At 38.5% G+C, this 21,731-nt stretch overlaps 3 protein-coding genes across 4 annotated transcripts; 2 read left to right on the forward strand and 1 right to left on the reverse strand.

The window, feature by feature from the left end:
• Positions 1–6: 6 nt before the first annotated feature.
• slc35f6 (solute carrier family 35 member F6) lies at positions 7–5,016 on the forward strand. Its single transcript, XM_079584585.1, has 6 exons — positions 7–332; positions 1,645–1,717; positions 1,952–2,123; positions 2,259–2,474; positions 2,645–2,755; positions 3,498–5,016. Exons 1-6 carry the CDS (start codon positions 256–258, stop codon positions 3,974–3,976), a joined length of 1,128 nt encoding a protein of 375 aa, XP_079440711.1. The 5' UTR covers positions 7–255; the 3' UTR covers positions 3,977–5,016.
• A 311-nt stretch (positions 5,017–5,327) lies between these two features.
• ttbk2b (tau tubulin kinase 2b) lies at positions 5,328–16,204 on the forward strand. Of its 2 annotated transcripts, XM_079584583.1 has the most exons (15): positions 5,328–5,582; positions 7,125–7,265; positions 8,203–8,350; positions 8,508–8,581; positions 8,704–8,844; positions 8,989–9,093; positions 9,604–9,669; positions 9,793–9,885; positions 9,961–10,086; positions 10,162–10,319; positions 10,420–10,615; positions 11,877–12,088; positions 12,180–12,633; positions 14,495–15,114; positions 15,340–16,204. In XM_079584583.1, exons 2-15 carry the CDS (start codon positions 7,197–7,199, stop codon positions 15,656–15,658), a joined length of 2,781 nt encoding a protein of 926 aa, XP_079440709.1. In that variant the 5' UTR covers positions 5,328–5,582; positions 7,125–7,196; the 3' UTR covers positions 15,659–16,204. The 2 variants fall into 2 exon arrangements, with proteins under 2 accessions (XP_079440709.1, XP_079440710.1); XM_079584584.1 differs by lacking the exons at positions 5,328–5,582; positions 7,125–7,265 and having other exon boundaries at positions 8,310–8,350; positions 8,670–8,844.
• A 1,979-nt stretch (positions 16,205–18,183) lies between these two features.
• Positions 18,184–21,654, reverse strand: churc1 (churchill domain containing 1). Its single transcript, XM_079584586.1, has 4 exons — positions 21,500–21,654; positions 20,997–21,132; positions 20,437–20,507; positions 18,184–18,703 (listed from the first exon to the last, which is right to left on the reverse strand). Exons 1-4 carry the CDS (start codon positions 21,536–21,538, stop codon positions 18,611–18,613), a joined length of 339 nt encoding a protein of 112 aa, XP_079440712.1. The 5' UTR covers positions 21,539–21,654; the 3' UTR covers positions 18,184–18,610.
• Between the last annotated feature and the right edge of the window lie 77 nt (positions 21,655–21,731).

A 21,731-nucleotide genomic window follows, 5' to 3' on the forward strand; every position in this document is an offset into this window, starting at 1 on the left:
TTACTTGAAACGAACATAACGATTATCATTCGTAATGTGGCAAGATCTGCGCACTGGCGCACTCTGGAGAAGTCTGCGGAAATAAAGCGTCAGCTGGTGTGTCACATGATCGCCATCATGTGATTTGCATTTTGCATACGGGGGGGAACGACCTGTTCAGATAGCTAGTCATCATCAGCAGGAGAGACAAATCTCAAGAAGACAGTGTGTCTTGAGTGTCTGATTCGCGGTCACTCACTCAGTCACACACTCAACATGGCTTGGACAAAATATCAGCTCTTTCTCGCCGGCCTGATGCTCACCACAGGCTCTATTAACACACTATCCGCAAAGTAAGTAGCACGCACGCGCTAGATGGTGATTGTTTACATGTTATTTCTGCTTACTTTTATTAGTTGCCCCACATTTTTTACTCTATTAATAGAGCAGACAAGGATGTTTTCTCGTTGTCTTTCACAAAACTGTACATCGTGTCCTCATTGTTTGTGAATAAATGTAATTGTATTTTCTAAATTAATTTTAATTTAATGTTTACAAAAACAATATTAAAGAAACATGAACCCTTTTGATTGAACTTTTTTAGTAACATTGAATGAATTTAACATTTAAAATTCACCTATAAAGTTGAAAATTGCACTTTTTAGAACAAGATGATTACATGACTCGCGTGCAGTTGTAATGATCCGCTGTTTCGTGACATGTTGATGCTGCAAAATCAGCAATTCTGCCTCCAAAACACTTGTGACTATTAGTCAATAGTGCAACCGCAGCATTAAATAACTTGCAGTCGGATTTAGGTTGTCCATCTCGTCAAGAACGAAGCTGTCTGACACAAATACTGTTAAGTAACTTGATACAGCTTTGTGTCTAAAGCAGATGCTTGATGTTTCTAGGCAGACGATATTTGATACCACAGTTTCACTTCATTTCTGCTGAAAAACTGACACTGATGGTGTTGATGCATCTGAGTTTTAACCGTTTCTAAAATAGTCTTGCTAAATCAGTTTAACCAAGTTGTTAAATGTCTTTTCTTTGTCGTGAGGTCAAGAATTGTCATTTCATGGTTGTAAAAGTGACATTAGTGTACCATGTGCATAGTTACTTATTAAACTTACAGTGACTGGCAGGTGAAAGATAGATGTGTGTTATGGAAATGCTCATCATTACTAATAATCATAATTATAACATACCAAATTAAGTGAAAGAGGCTTCTAGCGTTCATATTTTTATAAGGCAGGTTAAGACTTATATTTTTAAAGTAGCTTATTGCCATATTGATATTGTGTGAAATTGTGAAAGTTTGGTTTATGTCTTTATTTTACCTTGTGAACCTTTTATAGTTGCTTTTGAGTATTTTTAATATGATAATGTGTGACATTGTATTGCCGAAGATATTTGTTTTTATGCTTGTGAAGCACTTTGAGCTGCATTTCATGAATGAAAAAAGCTATACAGATAAATGTTTATTATTATTATTAATAAAATATAACAGGTTTCCTAAACAAGTTGCATTTCCACCATTGTTTGGACAAACAGATCCAAAATCTTAGCCATTGTTGAGCTAATGTTTGCCATGAGTGCCTTTATTATAGTTATAATTCATATTAAGTTAATATAGAATTGTAATATCTGTTAATCTTTTAGATGGGCTGATATGTTCTCTGCACCTGGATGTTATGGTACCCAAGATCATTCCTTCTCCCACCCTTTTGTACAGGTAATGAACTTAATCTAACCAAGATGCACGACACTCTATTCACATCAAACTTCCCCTTAGAGCACATTTTTTTCAGTAGCTCAGCAGAGAACTGAAGTATTATCTGGTTATGGTTTCGACTCCATTTCCTTCTCTTCATAGAACCTTTCCCCTTCCCTTTCTCTTTTTCTGCATTCCCTCTAATAATACATGACTCCTTCCTTCATCGCACTTCTCCTGCTCTCACCCTTCCAGGCTGTGGGAATGTTTTTGGGAGAGCTGTCCTGCCTGGTGGTGTTCCACATTCTCCTTTGTTATGATCGGCGCAAACCCGAGCCCACCATGGAACCAGGCCAGAGTTTCAACCCCCTGCTTTTCCTCCCCCCTGCCCTTTGTGACATGTTGGGAACGTCCATCATGTATATTGGTGAGTGTCAATGGTCTTTCTGCTTCAATGTGAGTTGACAGTGCGCAGAGATCTACTTTAAAATGATATAAGTTTATATCTATATGATCTAAAAACATCCATTCAGTTTTAAGAAGATTTCCTTCCTCTTTTTAGCACTGAATATGACCAGCGCCTCCAGTTTCCAGATGCTGCGAGGAGCTGTGATCATCTTCACCGGACTGCTGTCTGTAGCGTTCTTAGGACGGCGTCTGCAGCCCAGCCAGTGGATTGGGATCCTAATCACTATCTTTGGACTGGTGGTGGTTGGACTTTCTGACTTTCTGTACGGCCATGGGAATGACTCCCATAAGCTCAGTGAGGTTATCACAGGTAATTCTAGTGCCGCCAAATGCTTTTAATCAGAATGATGTACTTTGTCTACAAGTCAGAAAATCCTCTCATGAGCTATTTATCAGGATATTTTTCTTTTACCTGATTGCATCTTGCATATGTAGCTGATTGTATTGTATCACTGATTATCCATTGGTTTTGTTTTATAGGGGACCTTTTGATCATCATGGCACAGATTATAGTTTCAGTCCAGATGGTCTTGGAGGAGAAGTTTGTTTACAAGCACAATGTGCATCCACTGAAGGCTGTTGGGACTGAAGGTAAAGATTTAGTCATTTTTTATCAATTACCATATATAGCTAATGACTAGTTTGAGCCAAGTATTTTGATGCTACTTAATAATAATGTTGTCATAATGATTACAGTCTCACTTCATCCAATACAGTTCAAAGGTTTGGGGTCAGGAAGATTTTTTTTTTAAATATATAAATAAATAAAAAATACAGTAATATTGTGACATTTTATCACAATTTTAAATAACGGTTTTCTATCAGCTATGTGTCTTCAGCCTCACATGATCCTTTAGAAATCACACTAATATGCTAATGTGGTGCTCAAGAAACATTTATTATCCATGTTGAAAATAGTTTTAATAGGTTTTTTTTGATGAGTAGTTTAAATAACAGCATTTTTTGTAACAATGTAAAAGTTTTTACTGTCATTTTTGATCAAATCATCAAAAAGCTAACTGTTAAGTAGATTACATCAGCAATAAAAGGTAGTAAATATAAAAGAAGCTATGTTGATCATACAACCAAATGTTGTCATTACCATATGTGTTGCTGGGCCCTATTTAGGGGAGTTTGACACCTCTGTCTTTCATCTTAAAGCCCCCCTAAAAGTCTGTGATTAACTTATCTGTCAGTACCCTTACCGTTGAGTGTGCCTTTGTTACTAATGAACATCTACTGACAAACAGATGAAATTTTAATGATTATTTAAAAAAAAAGTTGTTTCCTCTTTCCAAGTGTCTTAGTTGTCTTCTCTCTGTGTGTTTCTCAGGTTTTTTTGGATTTGTCATCCTCTCTCTCCTCCTCATCCCGATGTTCTACATCCATGTGGGCAGTTTTGCAGATAACCCGCGGCAGGTCCTTGAAGACGCCCTGGACGCCTTCTGTCAGATTGGCCATAAACCTCTCATTATGCTGGCACTACTGGGGAACACCGTGAGCATCGCCTTCTTTAACTTCGCTGGCATCAGCGTCACCAAAGAGATAAGTGCCACCACTCGCATGGTGCTGGACAGTCTGCGTACTCTAGTCATCTGGGTGGTGAGTCTGGCGCTGGGTTGGGAGAAATTTCAGGGCCTACAGATTCTGGGCTTCATCATCCTACTCGTGGGTACAGCGCTGTACAATGGACTCCACAAACCCTTGATGGACAAACTGCCCTGCTGCCATAGAGAGCAGAGAGCAGAGGAGGGAGACACTCCTGAAAGAGAGAGACTGATTGGTGGAGGAAAAGCCACCCAGGAGAGCTAATTTTGGACGCTGAACAAAATGCTGCCCACAAAGAATTTTCTTAGTTTTAACCGTTGTATCCATTTTAAGAGAGAATCACATTTTAGTGTTGTTTTAGAAGTCTGAATCAATATTTGGGAACCATCACTAATTATTGCTTAATGCCACTGTTTGTGGGCATTTATCAACTGTAAAAAAAAAAAATATATAAAAAAGGGATAGCGATGCTTAGATTTTTAGAAAGGTTTTTTATGCAAATTATCACTTTATGAAAGGGATGGACAAATGATTTTAATGCCAAAAAAACAACAACTTGGAATACTGGTAATATTTTAATGTTTTTAATTCTGTGTTTTATAGGTTTTAAAACTAATTATTATTATTTTGTGTTACATGATGTGCTGTTGTTGGAAGCATATTATTTCTCTAATAATTATATTTGAGGAATATTGTTAATTATCTGTAAAACGGTATTCTGTACTGACAAGAAAATCTTCTTTTACTTCATGGTAGTTTCTTGGTTTATAAAAAAGAAAAGAAAAGTAGTTCTCAGCAAGTTTTTTTCATAGTGAGGTGCAAGGAACCATAATCTCAAAAACTGTCGTTTTTACTAAATGTATAAAGCATTGATATCTTCTGTGTTCCATTTGATTGACTGCAGTTCCCTCTGCATGAATGTATAAATTCCTCTCACATTCTTGTAAGAATTTTTTTTTTTACATTGTGGATATATCCGTTTGTAGTGTGTGAAATTAACATGAAGAAGACAGAAATGTTTCACTCAGTGACTTGTAAATGACATTAGATCAATTACATCTACAGCATGTGTAACAAACCTATTGTTTCTGGGAACATTCAAAACCAAAATTGATATACTAAATGGGTTAATGCTACAATGAAAATGCTGTATGAAACCAAGATTAAGAAATTGTTGTCATTTTTAATGGATATTTTTCGCTTACATATGTACACTATTGCACAACATATTTTTAGTGTGAGCACAATATCCCAATGCAAAGTTTAAAACAATGCCTATCAATACAAATGACTGCAGAAACGGCTAAATTAATTTAAAAAAAAAAATCATTAGTTAATGCATTAACTTACTATGAGCAATACATTTGTTATAGTATTTATTAACCTTTGTCAATGTTAGTTAATATGAAATACAACTGTTCATTGTTAGTTCGTGTTAGCTCAGGTTCAATAAATAATACTAACAGATGCAATTTATGTCTTAAAAACTTAAATGTATTAGTAAATGTTGAAATTAACATGAATTAAAATGAATAAATGCATACGTTTTTTTACTGTTAGTTCATGATAACTCGAGTGTGTGTGTAAATATAAGTGTGTTTGTGTGCTGTTCTAAACGATGGTTGGGAAACTGTCTATGGATCAAACCCAATCGACCAGATGTGACGTCACATATCGGTACGCTTGTTCAGTCATCGAGCGGCCACTGCTGAGAGAAGAGAAGCAGATAACGTGAACTTCAGTCGTTATTTTGTGTTTCTAAACGTTATGGGATTATTATGTCCAACATGTCATATCATCATGGTCTATAGAACAAAAGAAGATGTTCTGAGGTCTTGGGAAACATCTTGGTCCGCTGCTGCAGACAGAGGTAATGTACACACCGGGTACCTGATGAGCGCGTGCTTAGCGAGCTAGTCCGCATTATTAGCGGGATTACAGCTGTCACCTGGCAACCGTATGTTCAATAATAGCTGTATGTCGAGGCGCAGATGTACAGTTTGGCTAATTAGCTAGCGCGGTACCGTTTCATTGCGCTGTTTTGTACGTTACAGTGTTATGGCTCTGGCTGATGCTTTAGCTTTAGCTAGCCTTGTCCTACGTCTCCTTCTATTATCACTGGATGCGGTAAGGACAGAGAAGGACTCAACCAACATCTACAAGACAGCGGCAGTTTTCAACGTAGCTTGTGGATGTTAGCATAAGCTAAAATGCTCACAATTCATTTACACATTCAGCTAATAAAGACACGTAACGTTATCAGGCCAGCTGCAGCCACCCTTAAGATGATCCTTATTAAAACAGTTCTGCATGCATACTGTCATCCATCAGTTCTGACTGGTGGGGGAAACATTAGCTATAGTATTGATATAGTTTAGTACAGATTTAATGACTAAATCCTGAGTAAACGCCTTTTAATAGAATTGTGTCAATTATAATGTTATATTTTAAACTACAGTGCACATTTTTGTTGTTGTTTTTTTTCTTCAAAATTTTATATTCAATTTTAAAACGTACACATTAATTTAGTCATACTTCTGTTATGATAACAAGAAAACAAACACTAGACAGAGCCTTACAGAACAATATGTATAAACATTTAATAAAAGTGTAAATTTTATAGTTTATATATTTAAGCAGTTTTGTGTTTGTCAGAATGGGGGGGGGGGGGGGGGGGACTTGACTTTTTGCATTTGGCCTGTGACATAAATCAAATCACTTTATTGTCACTACACCATATGACTAGTGGAACAATAATTGAAAGTTGTGGGTGCATGATGCAACACTGCAGTCAATTATTGACAATATAATACTATGCATACAGTATGGATAATATACAAAAAAATAATACATATATTATTCAAGATAATGCACATTATCTACAAGTCTTAGGAGTGGTAAATAAGTTGTTGAATGTTTCTCAATAGGCTCTTTTTTCTTATAGTTAACATCAGAGCCGAGGTTCTCTGTCTTATAACTAGGCAGCCATATAAAACGATGAAGCTAGTATTTTGTAGTCTTTGTGATTTAGATTGACAGATTATGTTTCCCTGAGTCAGTGAGACAGTGTCTTGCTGATTTTATTCTAGCTTCAGGCCTACAGTAAGCCTGTTCCTCAAGGATTTGACTGTATTTAGCTCTGCACCCTAGCAGTGACAGTCAAATAACCAGGGCAGCTTCTTTTACAGATCTTGTCTTCTGTTTAAAAGACAACCTTAGGACAGGTCAGATTCATGTAGTTTTGCGTGCCTTGCATGTGATGCAGTGATGCAGCCAATAAAATACATTTTTCATTATTTTTGTCACGTCTACAGCCATCATAGGCAAATTAATCTCTCTTATTTCTGCCGTAACCCTGCAGTTCCAATGAAATGAAGCCTTGATGTTTTTCTGATCTTACTGTGATTTTCAGTGAGGACCCGAGCTCACTGATGTGAGGTGTAGAGCTTCTCTGAGTGTGCTCAGTCCACTCTTGAGCATCAGGATGAGTGGAACAGTGGAGCAGACTGATATCTTGGCTGTCGGGAGCATGGTCCGGGAGCGATGGAGAGTGGTGAGAACTTTTGAAGGAGCTGTATTTAGGAGGACAAGGCTTCAGGACTATTCAGATACTCGCTGTTAGTTTGTAGAGATGTTCTGATAGCTGTCAGATTCCTTTATGTAAACTTCTGCACAGACAAGGGGATTTTTTTCCCTTTTGAGCCCAGTCAAACGATACACTGCAGGTGTGTTGAGCAGTGCTGACATCAGCACGAAAAACTGTACAACATGCTGACAAATAGTCATGAGACACAGCATTTTATTTCATGACAAAATTGTTGTTTTGCTAGGACATTTTATTTCATGCCTGAACAGAACTGTCTGGTAACATCTGTTCTCCAACACAAGTTTGAAAACTGTCTACTCAATTATAGAAGAGAAAAGATACACTGCCTAAGTTTGGTGTACCTTTTTCCCTTTTTTTGGAAATTTTGTTATTTTATTCAGCAAGGATGCATTAAATTTATCAACAGACATTATTTTTATTTCAAATAAGTGTGGTTCTTTTGAACGTTCTATGCAGAAAATAATTCTGAAAAACAAAATGTCTCATATTTTTCACAAAAATAGTAAGCAGTACAACCGTTTTCAACATTGATAATAAGAAATGTTTCTTGAGCAGCAAATCAGCATATTAGAATAAATGCTAATATGGATCATGTGACACACTGAAGACTGGAGTAATGATGCTGAAAATACAGCTTTGTCATCACAGGAATAAATTACATTTTTAAATGTATTAAAAAATAGAAAACTTTATTGTTAAATTATAATATTTCACAATGTTACTCTATTTTTGATCAAATAAGTGCAGTCATGGTGAGCATAAGAGACTTCCAAAAACAATGACAAATCTCACCACCGACCACACATTTTTGAACAAGTGTATTTTGTTTTGTTTGTTTCTGGATTTCTCTGTCATTCATTCCAAGTTTTCCTTTCCTGTTTAGTTGAAGAAGATTGGTGGGGGTGGTTTTGGCGAGATCTACGAAGTCCTGGACCAGGTGAACCAGGTCACTGTGGCTCTGAAAGTGGAGTCTGCCCAGCAACCCAAACAGGTCCTGAAGATGGAAGTAGCAGTTTTGAAAAGACTTCAGGGTAAAGATGAAGACAGACATTTAAGGCATATATTAAACAAACATGAAGAAGCTCTGTGTGCTACTCTATTATGGGCAAAAAAACATTATTACATTTAAAAAAATATAAATGGATTTGTATAACATTCTCTTTTTGTTTATTTTGAACCATTTTGTAGGTAAAGACCATGTTTGTCGTTTTGTTGGCTGTGGACGCAATGACCGCTTCAACTATGTGGTTATGGAGCTTCAGGTAGGGCGTCAGATGATTTATTCTTGTGTCTGAAATTGATGGACGTTATCTCACACAAGTCATAGTAACTCAACTACCCTGACTTCAGTCACCTGAAGTGATGTTTGTCCATTGAACTGCAGGGAAGGAACTTGGCAGACCTTAGACGCAACATGAGCCATGGCACATTCAGTGTCTCCACCACACTCAGGCTGGGCAGACAAATCTTGGAAGCCATCGAGAGCATCCACTCTGTGGGCTTTCTGCATAGAGACATCAAACCCGTAAGCCTGCTCTCTCACAGATAAAAGCACTTTTAAGATTGACTATAATACAAATTTTAACAGGGCATGTTATTAATATATTTTATTCTTCCTTTTTAGACTATATAAACAAACCTTCATCAAACCTTTTCTTTTTCCAAACAGTCCAACTTCGCAATGGGCCGACTTTCCAGTACGTGCCGAACCTGTTATATGCTTGATTTTGGGTTGGCACGCCAGTTCACAAACTCATGTCAAGAAGTCCGTCCAGTGAGTAATCACAGATGTATTTTAAAGCTTATGTTTATGAAACATCACAGTCTTTTTAAGGATGCTATTGTCATATATTAGTGTTGCTTAATTCACCCCAAAATGAAAATTCAGTTATAATTTTTTTTCACATTCATGTTGTTCCAAACCTGTATGACTATTTCTTATATTACAAGACTACAATTCATACGAAAGATTTGGATGAGAAATAACCCAAATTTAAGTCAGTATTCAGAACTCATAAGAGAAGTAGTGATGTATGATTTGTGAACGAATGAATCTTTCGAGTATTAATTTTTTTAAATGAATCAGTTCACAAAACTGGTCTAAATTATCCTTTTATGATCATCGATCATACCACTGAAACTCTCATAAATGAACCAAAAAGAGGTAGAGGTGGATGTGAAGTTTTGTAAGTGAACATTGACTTCAATTTCAAAAAATGAACTATACCTGTAATGTGTTTCTATATATTTTCTTATGACTGCACATTCTCTTCATTGTCCAAAGCCAAGACCAGTGGCAGGATTCAGAGGGACCGTCCGTTATGCTTCAGTTAATGCTCACAAGAATAAGGTAACTCCTCTCTTTTTGCACACATTCTCAAGCCAATGGCAGATGCCGATCAGGTGTCCTTTACACAGCAGGTCATATTACTTGTTCATATTTCACTAAAATGCACATCCTTCATTTTCAAAGGAAATGAGTCGACATGATGACCTCTGGTCATTATTTTATATGCTTGTGGAGTTCATGGTGGGTCAGCTACCCTGGAGGAAAATCAAAGACAAAGTAAGTGTCTGCTCATATTGTAATTTTCCATTGATAAAAGATCTGCTGGTATTCTTAATCCTTCTATCAATATAGGAACAGGTCGGAAATACGAAGGAGACGTACAACCATCGCCTCATGCTCAAGCACCTCCCAGATGAGTTTAACATTTTCCTCGACCATATCTCCAATCTGGACTACTACACTAAACCGGATTATCAGGTACAGAACTGAGCCATTCTTTAGCAGAGATTTTTGTAAGCATAACCATTCACTAACACACTCATTGTGTTGTAGCTCCTGATGTCAGTCTTTGACAACAGTATGAAGACGTGCAATGTGGTGGAAAATGACCCGTATGATTGGGAGAGAACGGATTCAGAGGACACGCATAATGTTGGAACCCTGACAACCACAGCCCAGCAGTTGACCCGCCTCACACCTGCTTATTTGGGGTAGATATCCAGCATCAAATGATTCAATGGTGTATTGAGTCTATATATAAGTCTATATATAAACTGAGGTCTACATTGTCAAATGAATGTTTCCTCCTAGCATGGCCAATGCCTCTGTGATCCCGGGTGATCTGCAGCGTGAGAACACAGAGGACGTCCTTCAGGGTGAGCGCCTTAGCGAGGCTGATAATTGCACCCCCATCCCAACGCAGCCTGCGCAGGGTGCGGATGTCTGGGAGGATATAGAGCATAGTCGCGACCGAAACCTCAACCACGTTCAGCCGCAAATTAGAAAGGTACTAATCAGACGGGATGTGACTGCTAATCACTCTGTTACTTGCATACCTGTAAACTTGTCGCCTTTTGGTTAAATGTGCCATTCTGGCATTGAAATAAACCTTTCACGTGATTTGTCCAAATCCACACAAATCATGTGAAAGGGGGGGGGGGATTATATGAATGTATACCTGAAGGGAACTGACTGTTTCAGTGCCATTTTCTTTTCCATTTTCCACATCTTATGATCATGCAAATTGCTGTATCTCTGATAAGCTTTTTGATAAGCACCATCTACTATCAGAGCGTGAATATGCATTTTCATTAATTTCTTTTCATTTGTCAAGACCAATTATATAACATCCGTAATCATTTATTAGGCTGGAATGTGAGATTTACCATTTTATAAAAACTTTTAGTTTTTGCCAAAACTTGTATTATTTGAACTTTTACAATTTACATTTTAGGATGTTCTATATTCATGCGAAGAATTCATTAGAAAAATTTAAAGAGTAGGCCTATTGTTACTTATACCTTCCCCATGACCCTTTTCGCCGGTCCAAATAGTATGTAGTTAAGTCAATCTTCAATCACAGTATGGCGCTTTTAACAATGTAGATTGTTTCAAAGCGGCTTTACAGTAATAAACGGATAATTTAAGGTAACAGAGATTGTTTTGGCTTTATAGCGGTTCTTGAATAAAGGTATTTTCCAGCTAAAGTTAGTTTTGAATGATTCACTTCCTTTGCAACGATCATTAGTTATTAAATTAGAGACCGCTAAGACGACACCGTTCTCTCTACACAGACTTTATACGCGAACCTGTGAGAAACGCTGATGGCGCTCACTCGCGCATTAAGAATTAATTCTATAGTTATGCGCATTTGAATATGTGTGCAGGTTTGTAATTCCCTACAAAGTACAAACCAAGCCTTAACAAACTACTTGTCTGGCCTTAAAATTTTGATACTCTACATGTCTGGGTATATACGCGAAACCGAAATTATCCCGACAACGCTTTATCTGTAGAGCGGTAAAGGTATCCTAGAGACTAGTTGGCACTTCAGCACTGCTTTGTCATCGGGTCCAGGCGAAGGTCCTTTGTCAGATCTGGATACGGCCTGGATCCGGCATAAACCTCTGGATAAACAAAGACACTAAAATTAGCGTAGATGTCTTTCTTCTTATGATGTAACGAGTACATCAGAATTTATGGGAAGTGTTCCCAGTCCAACAAGGAGTTCCCAGTGAGGTAGTCATGAGCGTGTGTTTCTGATTCAGGTGGCTAGTGAGGAGGAGCGAAGCAAAGAGGGCAACCAGAGCCCCAACAGTGGCTCCATCCAGGGCTCTCCCAGACGTGTGCGCTCAGAGACCTTGCTCATCGACCGCGTGGCTCCTCTGCTGAGAAGAATGCGCCATAGTCAGAGCATGGGGCTAGACAAGAGACTGACTCCCGAACCCAAACCCACCATTGAACGCTTCCTTGAGGCCTAGTCAGTAAACAAAGTCTTAATGAACTTTTTTATTAATGTGAATTTGGTCCCTAGAGACATCATAACCACTTCTCCTTCTTCATCTCATTAGTTTAGGCAAGCAGCGGCCAGGTATGTCCCAAGACAGGTCTGTCTGTCGGGTCGAGCAGGGCTCTTTGGAGGACGAGGAGGGGGCAGCCAGTAGCGGTTATGTTGCCGTCAACCTCAGCCCCGTCCCTCAAGAGGGTGACTCACAGGAGTGGGTCCTAGTTGAGCTTGAAGGCGCTAGTGGTTCAGCTGGCTCTAAACCAGATGAGGAGGAACGCTCAGGACTCTCGCCACGCTCCTCCAGCCCCCTCCCCCTCCCTCGCACCTGGTCCGACCCCTTGCCTCAGCGTGCTAGCAGCCTTGCCTCAGCAGAATTCCACACCGGTGTCTGCCACACTGGACCTCCATTCGCCAGACTTCCGGGTTTGTCTGGCGTAATAGGCCTCTCTGGATTAAGAAGACTTCCCACAATACAGCCTGGGTCAAAGGTCCACCTTACCAGGTCTCATCTTGAGCAGGTAAATTTGCATTCCTAAACAAAAGTCCACATTGTGAGATATCAAGTCACAATTATACAACTGTTAAAAAGTTTGGGGTCGGTAAGATTTGTAATGTTTTTGAAAGAAGTCTCTTATGTGGGCGGTACGGTGGCTCAGTGGGTAGGCACAGCAAGAAGGTCCCTGGTTCGAGCCAGGAGTCCTCTCTGTGCAGTGTGCATGTTCTCCCTGTGTCATAGGGTGTTCCGGTTTCCCCCAAAGACATGCTGGTTAGGTGGATTGGATATGCCAAATTGTAGGAGGGCTGGGTTGTGTCAGGAAGGGCATTCGCAAAACCTATGCCAAATGTGTGTTTTGTGGACCCTGCAAATGATTTGGAATAATGCTAGAATCATGAGGATGAAAGAAGTCTCTTACTGTGCGTTCACACCGCCGCTGGCTAGAGCGTCAAAATTCGCTCCGGCCGCTCTGCCAACAACGCTGTAGAAAGATTTGTGGACGCTCTGATGTAGATAGAATCCTTAGTCGTGGGCCGCAAAGCAAACAAGCATGCTGATCGGTATTTGTGCAGACTGACCACAAGTTAGGTATAAGTTAACCTCATGAAATATTTTAAATGTGAAAGAAAGAAATTGATCGATGGAAAGAACTTAACAATTATAGATACATGTTTGCTAACGAAATAAACCAATTAAAAGCCTTTTGTGTTCATGCTAGTCTAATTTCAACATGCAGTGTATAGGAGACGTTCACTAGCCTTGGTCTTTAATTAACATTAATTTGTGTGCAGCCTACATTACAATAACTGTCCTGGTTGAAGTGTAGTCTAAATGCAGTTGGTCAAATCGGTGTTGTTTTGAGCAAATTAATTGTATTCCCGCCGAAAAACAAGCATTCTAGCACGAAAATGTTGCCTATAAATAGTGTTGTGCGCCTTCTTATCGAATTCACATCACTATGGATGATCAAGTTGTTGCACATTGGAACATGTTGTATATTATTGGGAAACCCGCCACAGCAACGATCAACCTCTCCTCCGTTTTGCTTGGGAACTAATGTGGTCGGAACCAAAGTTTAAAGGACTGCATTCTCTGGAATCCTCTCAAGCGAAGGACTTCTACATTCCGATTGGTTGCCGCCAGATCGCATCATAGCTCACTACCATAAAGTTGACCTGACTTCAACTCTCCTCGACATCCTCACCGTCCAAGACGCGCCACTTCTCGCTGGAACTCGGCGGTGTGAACTGTGAACGCACAGTTATGCTCACCAGGGCTACATTTATTTAATAACAAATATAGGAAAAAAATTGTGAAATATTACTACAATAAAAAAACAACTGTTTTCTATTTTAATATATTTAAAATATAATTCATTCCGCTGATAACCAAGCTGAATTTTCAGCAGCCATTACTCCAGTCTTCAGTGTCACATGATCCTTTATATGCTGATTTAGTGCATTTCTTATTGTTTATTATCATTGTTAAAATGATGATCTGTGCTGCTTAATATTTTTATTTATAGTAGAACAATAGTGTACCTGTAATGTTAATATTGAAAACAGGAAATGACAAGTAATTTCCATAATGTTTCATTGTGTAAGGGAAACTGTAGCAGTGAGTAGTGATTGTTTATGGGTGCATTGCAGTAGTTTCACTGCAACATCGTCTCGGATTTTGGCCAGCAACTTGAGTTTACACATTGCTGTATATCAAAAACATCAGATCAAAAGTGAAGCAGACACAATCTCAGAAAATCTCACCAGAGCCCATATTTTGGCCAAGCAGAGGATGGTACACTGAGAAAAACACATTTATAAGAGTATTATCTCTACAGGGCTCCATTAATAATGTCTTGTCTCTTAATGCTATTCCTTTCACAGTCATCCAGTGCAGTGCTACTGCCCATTCAGCCTCAGCAGAAGACAGGAGACAACTCTCAGCCTGACAATCCATCAGGCCCTGCGGAAAAAGAGCACGACCACGTGTCAGCTATTTCACCCTCTAAAAGCACTAAGAAGCCAGATGAAAACATTATCTCTGTCAAGGCCTCTGACAGGGATGTGGAGAGCGACTCGGGGTGTCCTGACGGTGGGACTCCTTCAACCCCTAACCAGGGTGAGACAACTGGACACAGTGTTGATGCAGCTCCGGCATCACCTCGTGAACTCTCCCCCCGGACCAGTCGCATCCCGGTCCGTGATCCGGACTCTCCGACTCGCAGGGGTTTTCCAGCTCCGCTTTCCCCATCTCTGTCGCTGTCATGTGAGCACTTCCCCTCAGCGTTGCTGCGTGACAAGTTCACCTTTCCCACCGGTTCTCGAGGGTCAGACTGGCAGGTGGAGGAGCCGCTCTCTCTGTCTTCCTCCTCTGGACCTCTGTCAGGCAAGAGTAAAATACCAAGACCCATAAGCCCCACACTAGTACCAGATCAGCTGTCTGCTCGATTTATTCCTCGGCCGCCACCAGGCAAACCACCCCTTCGCACAGGTGGCGAGAACAGGTGAGAGAAGCAAGAATTTTAAAAATAGTATTTTCATAATGTAGCAAGTTAGAAGGTTCCTTGTTTCACTGAATTGAGTTGTCCTCATTGGCTGCATGCAAAAAACACACAATGAGACGAGTGTAGAAAACATGCAGCTAGTCTAATTGATGGTCCAGTTCGATTCATGAACAAATGACTCGAATACTAGTTTGAACGTGATATTGAATGTTATTGTCCTTTCAGACGCAGACGCTACCGCATTCGCGCTAGCAGCACCGGTGACACGGACCTCTTGGACAACCTCTCTCAGCTCATGCATGAGCGAGGCGGGATGGGCGTCAGCTCCTCTCGTTACCAGCGCACCACCGCCTCCTCTCTGCAGCGCTCGTTAAGCTCCTCCCCTTCCCGTTTCGAGGGGGGTCACAGCCAGTCGCCAAGTAGCTGCTCAGCCTCCCCGCCTCCTCGAATCAGTGACTTGCGAGTAAATCACGGCTCAGGGTTCTGCACCAGAGTCAGAGCAGGAAGCCCTGAGAGCAAAACCACAACCAAAACGAGCAAATAAAGTGAAAAGCTTGTAATCGATGGCGTGAGTTGTCAGTAATTTGACAACCGGTTTCAAAAGTAGCTTTTAACATCACATGATGACGCCTGGTGAACTGTAGCCTTTTTACAAGTGGTGTTTTGATAAGTAGAGTGATAAAGGACCGGGTACTTGCCGGTTGGTTGTGACTACTTGAAAGCATCATGTTTTTGACATTTTAGGAAAACATGAAATATTAACATGCTGAACTTTCCAGTGACGCTGTGTAACTTTGTCCTAAAAACTTGCCCATTGCATTTCATCGCAATTATTTTTATTTATTTATTTTACACTATATATAGTTTGTGCCATATATTTTTGTTACATTTAAATCCTCTTCATGTTTTTTTTTGCACATTCTGGTTTACATACCTTACATATTTAAACACGTTTTTATTTGCCGCTATCAGTGAGATTGTTGGAAATGTGAAAACAATGGGGCTGCACTTAGTATAACTCATTGTATTCTGTCAAACAGTTGCATGTTTCAAGTTTTGTTGGCACTCCAGATACTCTAACCTTACATTTTCTATCTTTTTTATTTTTTTATCATTGGTCAAAGCGTTTAATCTTAAATGCTCATTTCATCCCATCGCCATCTATACAGTGTGATGATATTCACGTATAGGTACATCTGGTCCAAGCAAGCATGTGTATATATGTATTTCAGGGAATGTATGTACTGTAAACTGTATCATCTATAGAATGTATTTATTTATTTATTGGATGTGGTTACGTACCTGACAATGTAGCTTTATTACTTGCTACTGAGAGAATTCGCCATCACATTAAGGGTCAGCAACCTTGCAATTGCCAAGTATAATCTCTTCCATGCCTGCAATATCATACTAACAGTCCCTGTAAATAGTTATAACATCAGTAAGAAACTTGCCGATATATTGCAGTGAAACACTACAGACCCTTAAAGGAACTCTCGAATCAAACACTATAGTCCCATTACCATATTACTTGAATACATCAGCAAGAACAGTGTAAGTTGGCTGCTTACACCAAGATGCTTCTGTGGATATTGGGATTTAATTCTGTCATGGAATTTAATTGAAAGTTGTCTAAAGCGCGAGAGACCCTTGAGGATGTACAAAGAAAGGTATTGTAGCTATGGAGTCATTGCCACTTCATTGTGTGCTGTGCAGCTAGAATAGTTGTTTTGTTCTGGATCGTCTGTTTTGTCCTCGGGAAGTACTTTTACTTTAAAAGCATCAGTATAAGCCCACAACTGCGGAATGGAGGATGGTCTATCATCATAAGAATTGTACATAATCTGAACTGTATATAGATATAAATATATTAAGAAGAAATTCCACCTCATGCTTCATGTACTGTATTTTGCTAACAAACATATTTCAATCAGGCAAAAAAAGTTACCATGTTGGAATGTATATGTATTCATATTAATGGAATAAATAAGTACCAAATGATTTTGTGATGACATGTTGTCATTATTTTAATAAACGAAATGCATTTTTTCCATAGGTTTAGACAAAGCATATAAAATATTTTGTTGCATTAACACTAGAAATACAGTATGACATCATATAGACTGAAATGTAAGTATCAGTAATAACAAGCAGGGATCTGATTTTTTATTTTGTGTGTACCGTTTAAAACATTTAATCTGTCTAAAACCAATCATGTTCTATGTAAGTGTTGCATAGTAACGAAAATCCTGTCTGCGATTAACCAATTGCAAATCCACTTAAACCTAACCTTTCTTGCCAAGTCATATTCCCACTGTACTCATTTAATTGGCAACAGAACAACACTGCATATGAAAGCCCAATTCAGTAACCGTCAGTCGCCAGATTACAGCACGTCACTTCTCTGACATTCAACAAGTTCAATCGGCGAAAAAACAAGATCCGACAAAACCCAGTGAGATGCATGTTGCTGTCTGTCAGTGCCGTGTGATTTGGCCTTAAAGGATAATTCCGGTATTTAACACCTTGAGTCTATATTGTAGTTTGTTTTGGATGAACAAGAGTGGTGGACAACATTTTTTTGACAATGGTTCCTCTCTCGAGTTTTTGACTATAAAAGAATTGGCCATGGACCCATTTAACATGGGAGCCAATGTGCATGTCCGAAAATGTCATTAAAACAACCTTTAACATTATTTTTCAAAACTGTGCAACTCACAGAGTGATTAGTGATGTTAGTTGATGTTCCAGAAACAAAAAGTGTTGCGAAATACAGTTTCTGTCGTGTTTTATTCGTCATTTTGTAAAATCCCATTGTTGAAAAAATAGTTCCACTATAGCAAAATAAACGGATTGGAATCATATATTGCGACGATATATTGTTTATAATCATCAACGAACACCACTAACCACTCGGTGAGTTTAACAGATTTGTAAACGAACATCATTGGCTGTTTTAATGACATTTTCGGACATGCACATTGACTCCAATGTTAAATGGGTCCATGGCCAATTCTTTTATAGTCAAAAACTCGAGAGAGGAACCATTGTCAAAAAAAATTTGTCCACCACTCTTGTTCATCCAAAACAAACTACAATATAGACTCAAGGTCTTAAATACCGGAATTATCCTTTAAGATGGGATAGGGGAAAGCATTTTACCATGGGAAACAATACACACTTTCCTTTTAAAAGAGTGAGAAAAATCAAACGCATGATGATCACGGGATGAATACAAGCATTACGAACCATGGCAGTTAATTAGATATTTGTAAATGACTCTCGAACTCATGTCTTCATGAGTCGGAACCATACTGTGAACCTTAACACCACTCTTGAAGCAGTAGAAAGAGAACACGATGCATTCTGCAATATATTCTCTTGGATTAATCGTGACAGTGTGTCTTCTTTGCATATTTCATGGCTCCCTCCATCATGCATAACCATGCTCTGTACAAAGATTACAATTCCCTGTCTCTGCATCTGTGCAAATACTCTAGAACAGAGGAGCCGTTTGTCTGGGATCGTCTGGCAGAACACTGATGGAATCCTCTGCTTTTCCACACAGCATACACAACATTGTGTATTCCTGAAGAAAAAAAAGAATAATTATAAAAATCCCCTTTAAAAACCTAAACATACAAAGCAAATCCTCTTAATCAATATCCATGTACTGTACTATTTACATAAACTTAAAAGTATGGCTCAAAATTATTTATTTTTTTGTAATTTTTTATCATAATTTCTTACATTTATCTTAATAAGCGATGGGCCAGCACTGTTTTTCATGACTGATTTTAGTTTTAATGTCCAATAACTGATATTCAGCAAAGATTAGCAAGTACTGTTACTTCTGCTTTTTGAGACAATAACTAAATAATTATTAGACTACAATAGTAATAAGATCATTAATAATGTATAATGTTTATTATCATTACTACTTAATGCAGTATCTATCTATCTAAAAAAAATCTAACCTTTCATTGAAGTAAAATAATTGAACGTGGGGGGGAAATCACATTAAGAAATGAATACTTTTTTCCAAAACACGTTAGCCATAATTATTTGCACCCTTTAAATACTTTTTGCAAAATTCTGTTGCCAAGATAACAGCTCTGAGTCTTCTCCTATAATGCCTGATGAGTTTGGAGAACACCTGACTAGAGATCAGAGACCATTCCTCAACACAGAATCTCTCCAGATCCTTCAGATTCCCAGATTCATGTTGGTGCTTCTTCTCTTCAGATCAACCCACTCATTTTCTATAGGGTTCAGGTCAGGGACTGGGACGGTCATGGCAGACGCTTCATTTTGTGCTCAGTGACACATTTTTGTGTTTATGATGTTTGTTTTAGACCGTTGTCCTGATGGAAGATCCAACCACGGCCCATTCTAAGATTTCTAGCAGAGGCAGTCAGGATTAGATTATTTTTATATGTTGGTATTTGCTAGAATCCATGATACCATGTATCTGAACAAGATGTCCAGGACCTCCAGTTAAAAAAATAGGCACACAACATTCAAGTGTTTGGGGATAAATATTTATTTCATAATGTGATTTTCCCCCACTTTCAATTAATTTACTTCAATTAAAGGTTGGATTTGTTTAATGAAAGATTAGAATGATATACGATGCAGATTTATTTTTACAGCCATCTTTGATCATATTGGATCTAGATGGATGGATTTCTGGATGGTTGGTGAGTGGCCACCACGTTCAAACTCATTTTTTTGACAGAAACTTTTCTTAATAAGCCTTTATCTGACTGAGTTCTCGGTAACACTTTATTTTTATGGTCCCTTTTGAACATTCTGTTAACTATAAGTAACTGTGCAACTACATGTCAACTAACTCTCATTATTTGAGTTTGAGTATTACTAGACTGTCTGCTTAATATGTGCAAACTCTTTATTGTGATGCTCCTCCAACAGACACTACTGACTATAAGTAACTTTGCAACTACATGCCAACTTATTCTAACCCTACCAGTCTACTAATGCTCTACTAACACTCTAATGATAGTTAGTAGACATGAAGGGGCATTGTTACTTATAGACAACATAATGTGTTAAAGGGACCATCCAAATAAAGTGAAACCGAGTTCTCTTGTGCTGTAAATCACAAGTCTTATGATAGTTTGATCATCTCCATTCAGTTTTCACACAATATTAGTTGTTTTCATTCCATTTGCATAACATTGTACCATTTCATGCTTTTTCTCTTCAGAAAATCTTTTTCCCTTCCCATGTTGCATGAGAACTGTGACTTGCTAAACAATGTGAAACAACCTCTTTAAGTACTGAACTGAGAGCACGGCTCACCTGATAGTCATCCACCACAGTGAAGGTGTACTCGTGTCTGGCTATGACATGATCACAGTTCTTGCACATATCTGAGGAAAAGCAAATACTGATGACGTCAGACGTTCAGCGGAATATGTCCACGCAATGATGGACTTTTGCAGCTTTATTATGGAAGAACTTTACAAGGACTTTACTTTGAAGTGGGAAAATGTTGTGTTTTGTTTTTTTAGAAAACAAAGTAAAGAAGATATGTTCTTTATTATAAATGTATTAATTGTGCAAGCTAAATTCTATATCCACAAATGCAAATATATAAAACAAAAACCAGCAAAAACATTTTTATTGTGATATGTTATCGTATATAAAATTAATTAGTGGTTTATTGAACAAAAAGGCTATGAAAACTAGACATATTTGTATAACTTACAATTTGTTTGAATGTATGTGATGCCTATGCCCCGTGCAAGGGTAACATTAAGTTGTGTGTTTTGTATACTGTTGTTTACCTTTGAGCAATAAAAAATAAATAAAAAAATACAAATAAATAAATAAAAAAGCAATGATGTGACGTGACTCACGCAAGTAAGTGACAAGCTCCTCCTCGTCTTCATTCGTGATCGTCCTGTCACTGATCAGCACAAAGTCTCGCTGGTGACAGTTGGCGCAGTTGAGAAAATTCATGAGATATGAACCATTCTCGAGACAGGTATTACCCTATTGAACATAACAGATTAAATAAACACTTGAAATACAGTTGCTAGCAAGAATATAGAGTCTAACACTGTCAATAAATGTAAATAAATAAATTATGCTCGCTTGAACACAGTGCACAAATAACTTAAACAAAACAAGTTCAACTTTTGGATTATTTAATTAAAGGTAAATGGCTAATGCGAGTAGATAGTTTGGCTATCTATCTACTAAGCACAAAACTTTTCAGGAAACATAAGTGCAGTGATGCTCATCTTTGGCTGGAAACCAACAGCCCGCTCTGCATTTGCCTCTTTAATGGCATCAAAGGAGCATAATATGTCAGCAGGATTCGCGCGAGGTGTGCCAGTCACAATGATCATGAACTCACCCTGTCCGGATATTGTTTCTGCACACAACCAGTACACATTTCGGCTCAGTCAGTTAGGAAAACTAATAGGGGCGATCAGAGCACCGAGACGCTTCCGTGTTCAACTTCTTCTGTGAATTATCTGTAGGATTGGTGACTATAGCGCCCCCATCTGTGCGTTTATCATATGCGTCACATATCAAAAAATTGATAAACTGTAAAAAAGACAAGAAAAAAATAATTATTAAATAAA

This window comes from Phoxinus phoxinus, assembly GCF_949152265.1.
Source record: "Phoxinus phoxinus genome assembly, chromosome: 16".
NCBI classification, from domain to species: Eukaryota; Metazoa; Chordata; class Actinopteri; order Cypriniformes; family Leuciscidae; genus Phoxinus; species Phoxinus phoxinus.

Coding starts and splice junctions, on each gene's coding strand:
- slc35f6 (XM_079584585.1), top strand. CDS start 256: ATGGCTTGGACAAAATATCAGCTCTTTCTCGCCGGCCTGATGCTCACC. Junction 1,718..1,951: donor TCTCCCACCCTTTTGTACAG/GTAATGAACTTA, acceptor TCACCCTTCCAG/GCTGTGGGAATGTTTTTGGG. Junction 2,475..2,644: donor GCTCAGTGAGGTTATCACAG/GTAATTCTAGTG, acceptor TTTGTTTTATAG/GGGACCTTTTGATCATCATG.
- ttbk2b (XM_079584583.1), top strand. CDS start 7,197: ATGAGTGGAACAGTGGAGCAGACTGATATCTTGGCTGTCGGGAGCATG. Junction 9,886..9,960: donor GGAGGAAAATCAAAGACAAA/GTAAGTGTCTGC, acceptor CTATCAATATAG/GAACAGGTCGGAAATACGAA. Junction 12,089..12,179: donor GAACGCTTCCTTGAGGCCTA/GTCAGTAAACAA, acceptor TCATCTCATTAG/TTTAGGCAAGCAGCGGCCAG.
- churc1 (XM_079584586.1), bottom strand. CDS start 21,538: ATGTGTACTGGTTGTGTGCAGAAACAATATCCGGACAGG. Junction 21,133..21,499: donor AGAAACAATATCCGGACAGG/GTGAGTTCATGA, acceptor TATGTTCAATAG/GGTAATACCTGTCTCGAGAA. Junction 18,704..20,436: donor CTGTGGTGGATGACTATCAG/GTGAGCCGTGCT, acceptor TTTTTTCTTCAG/GAATACACAATGTTGTGTAT.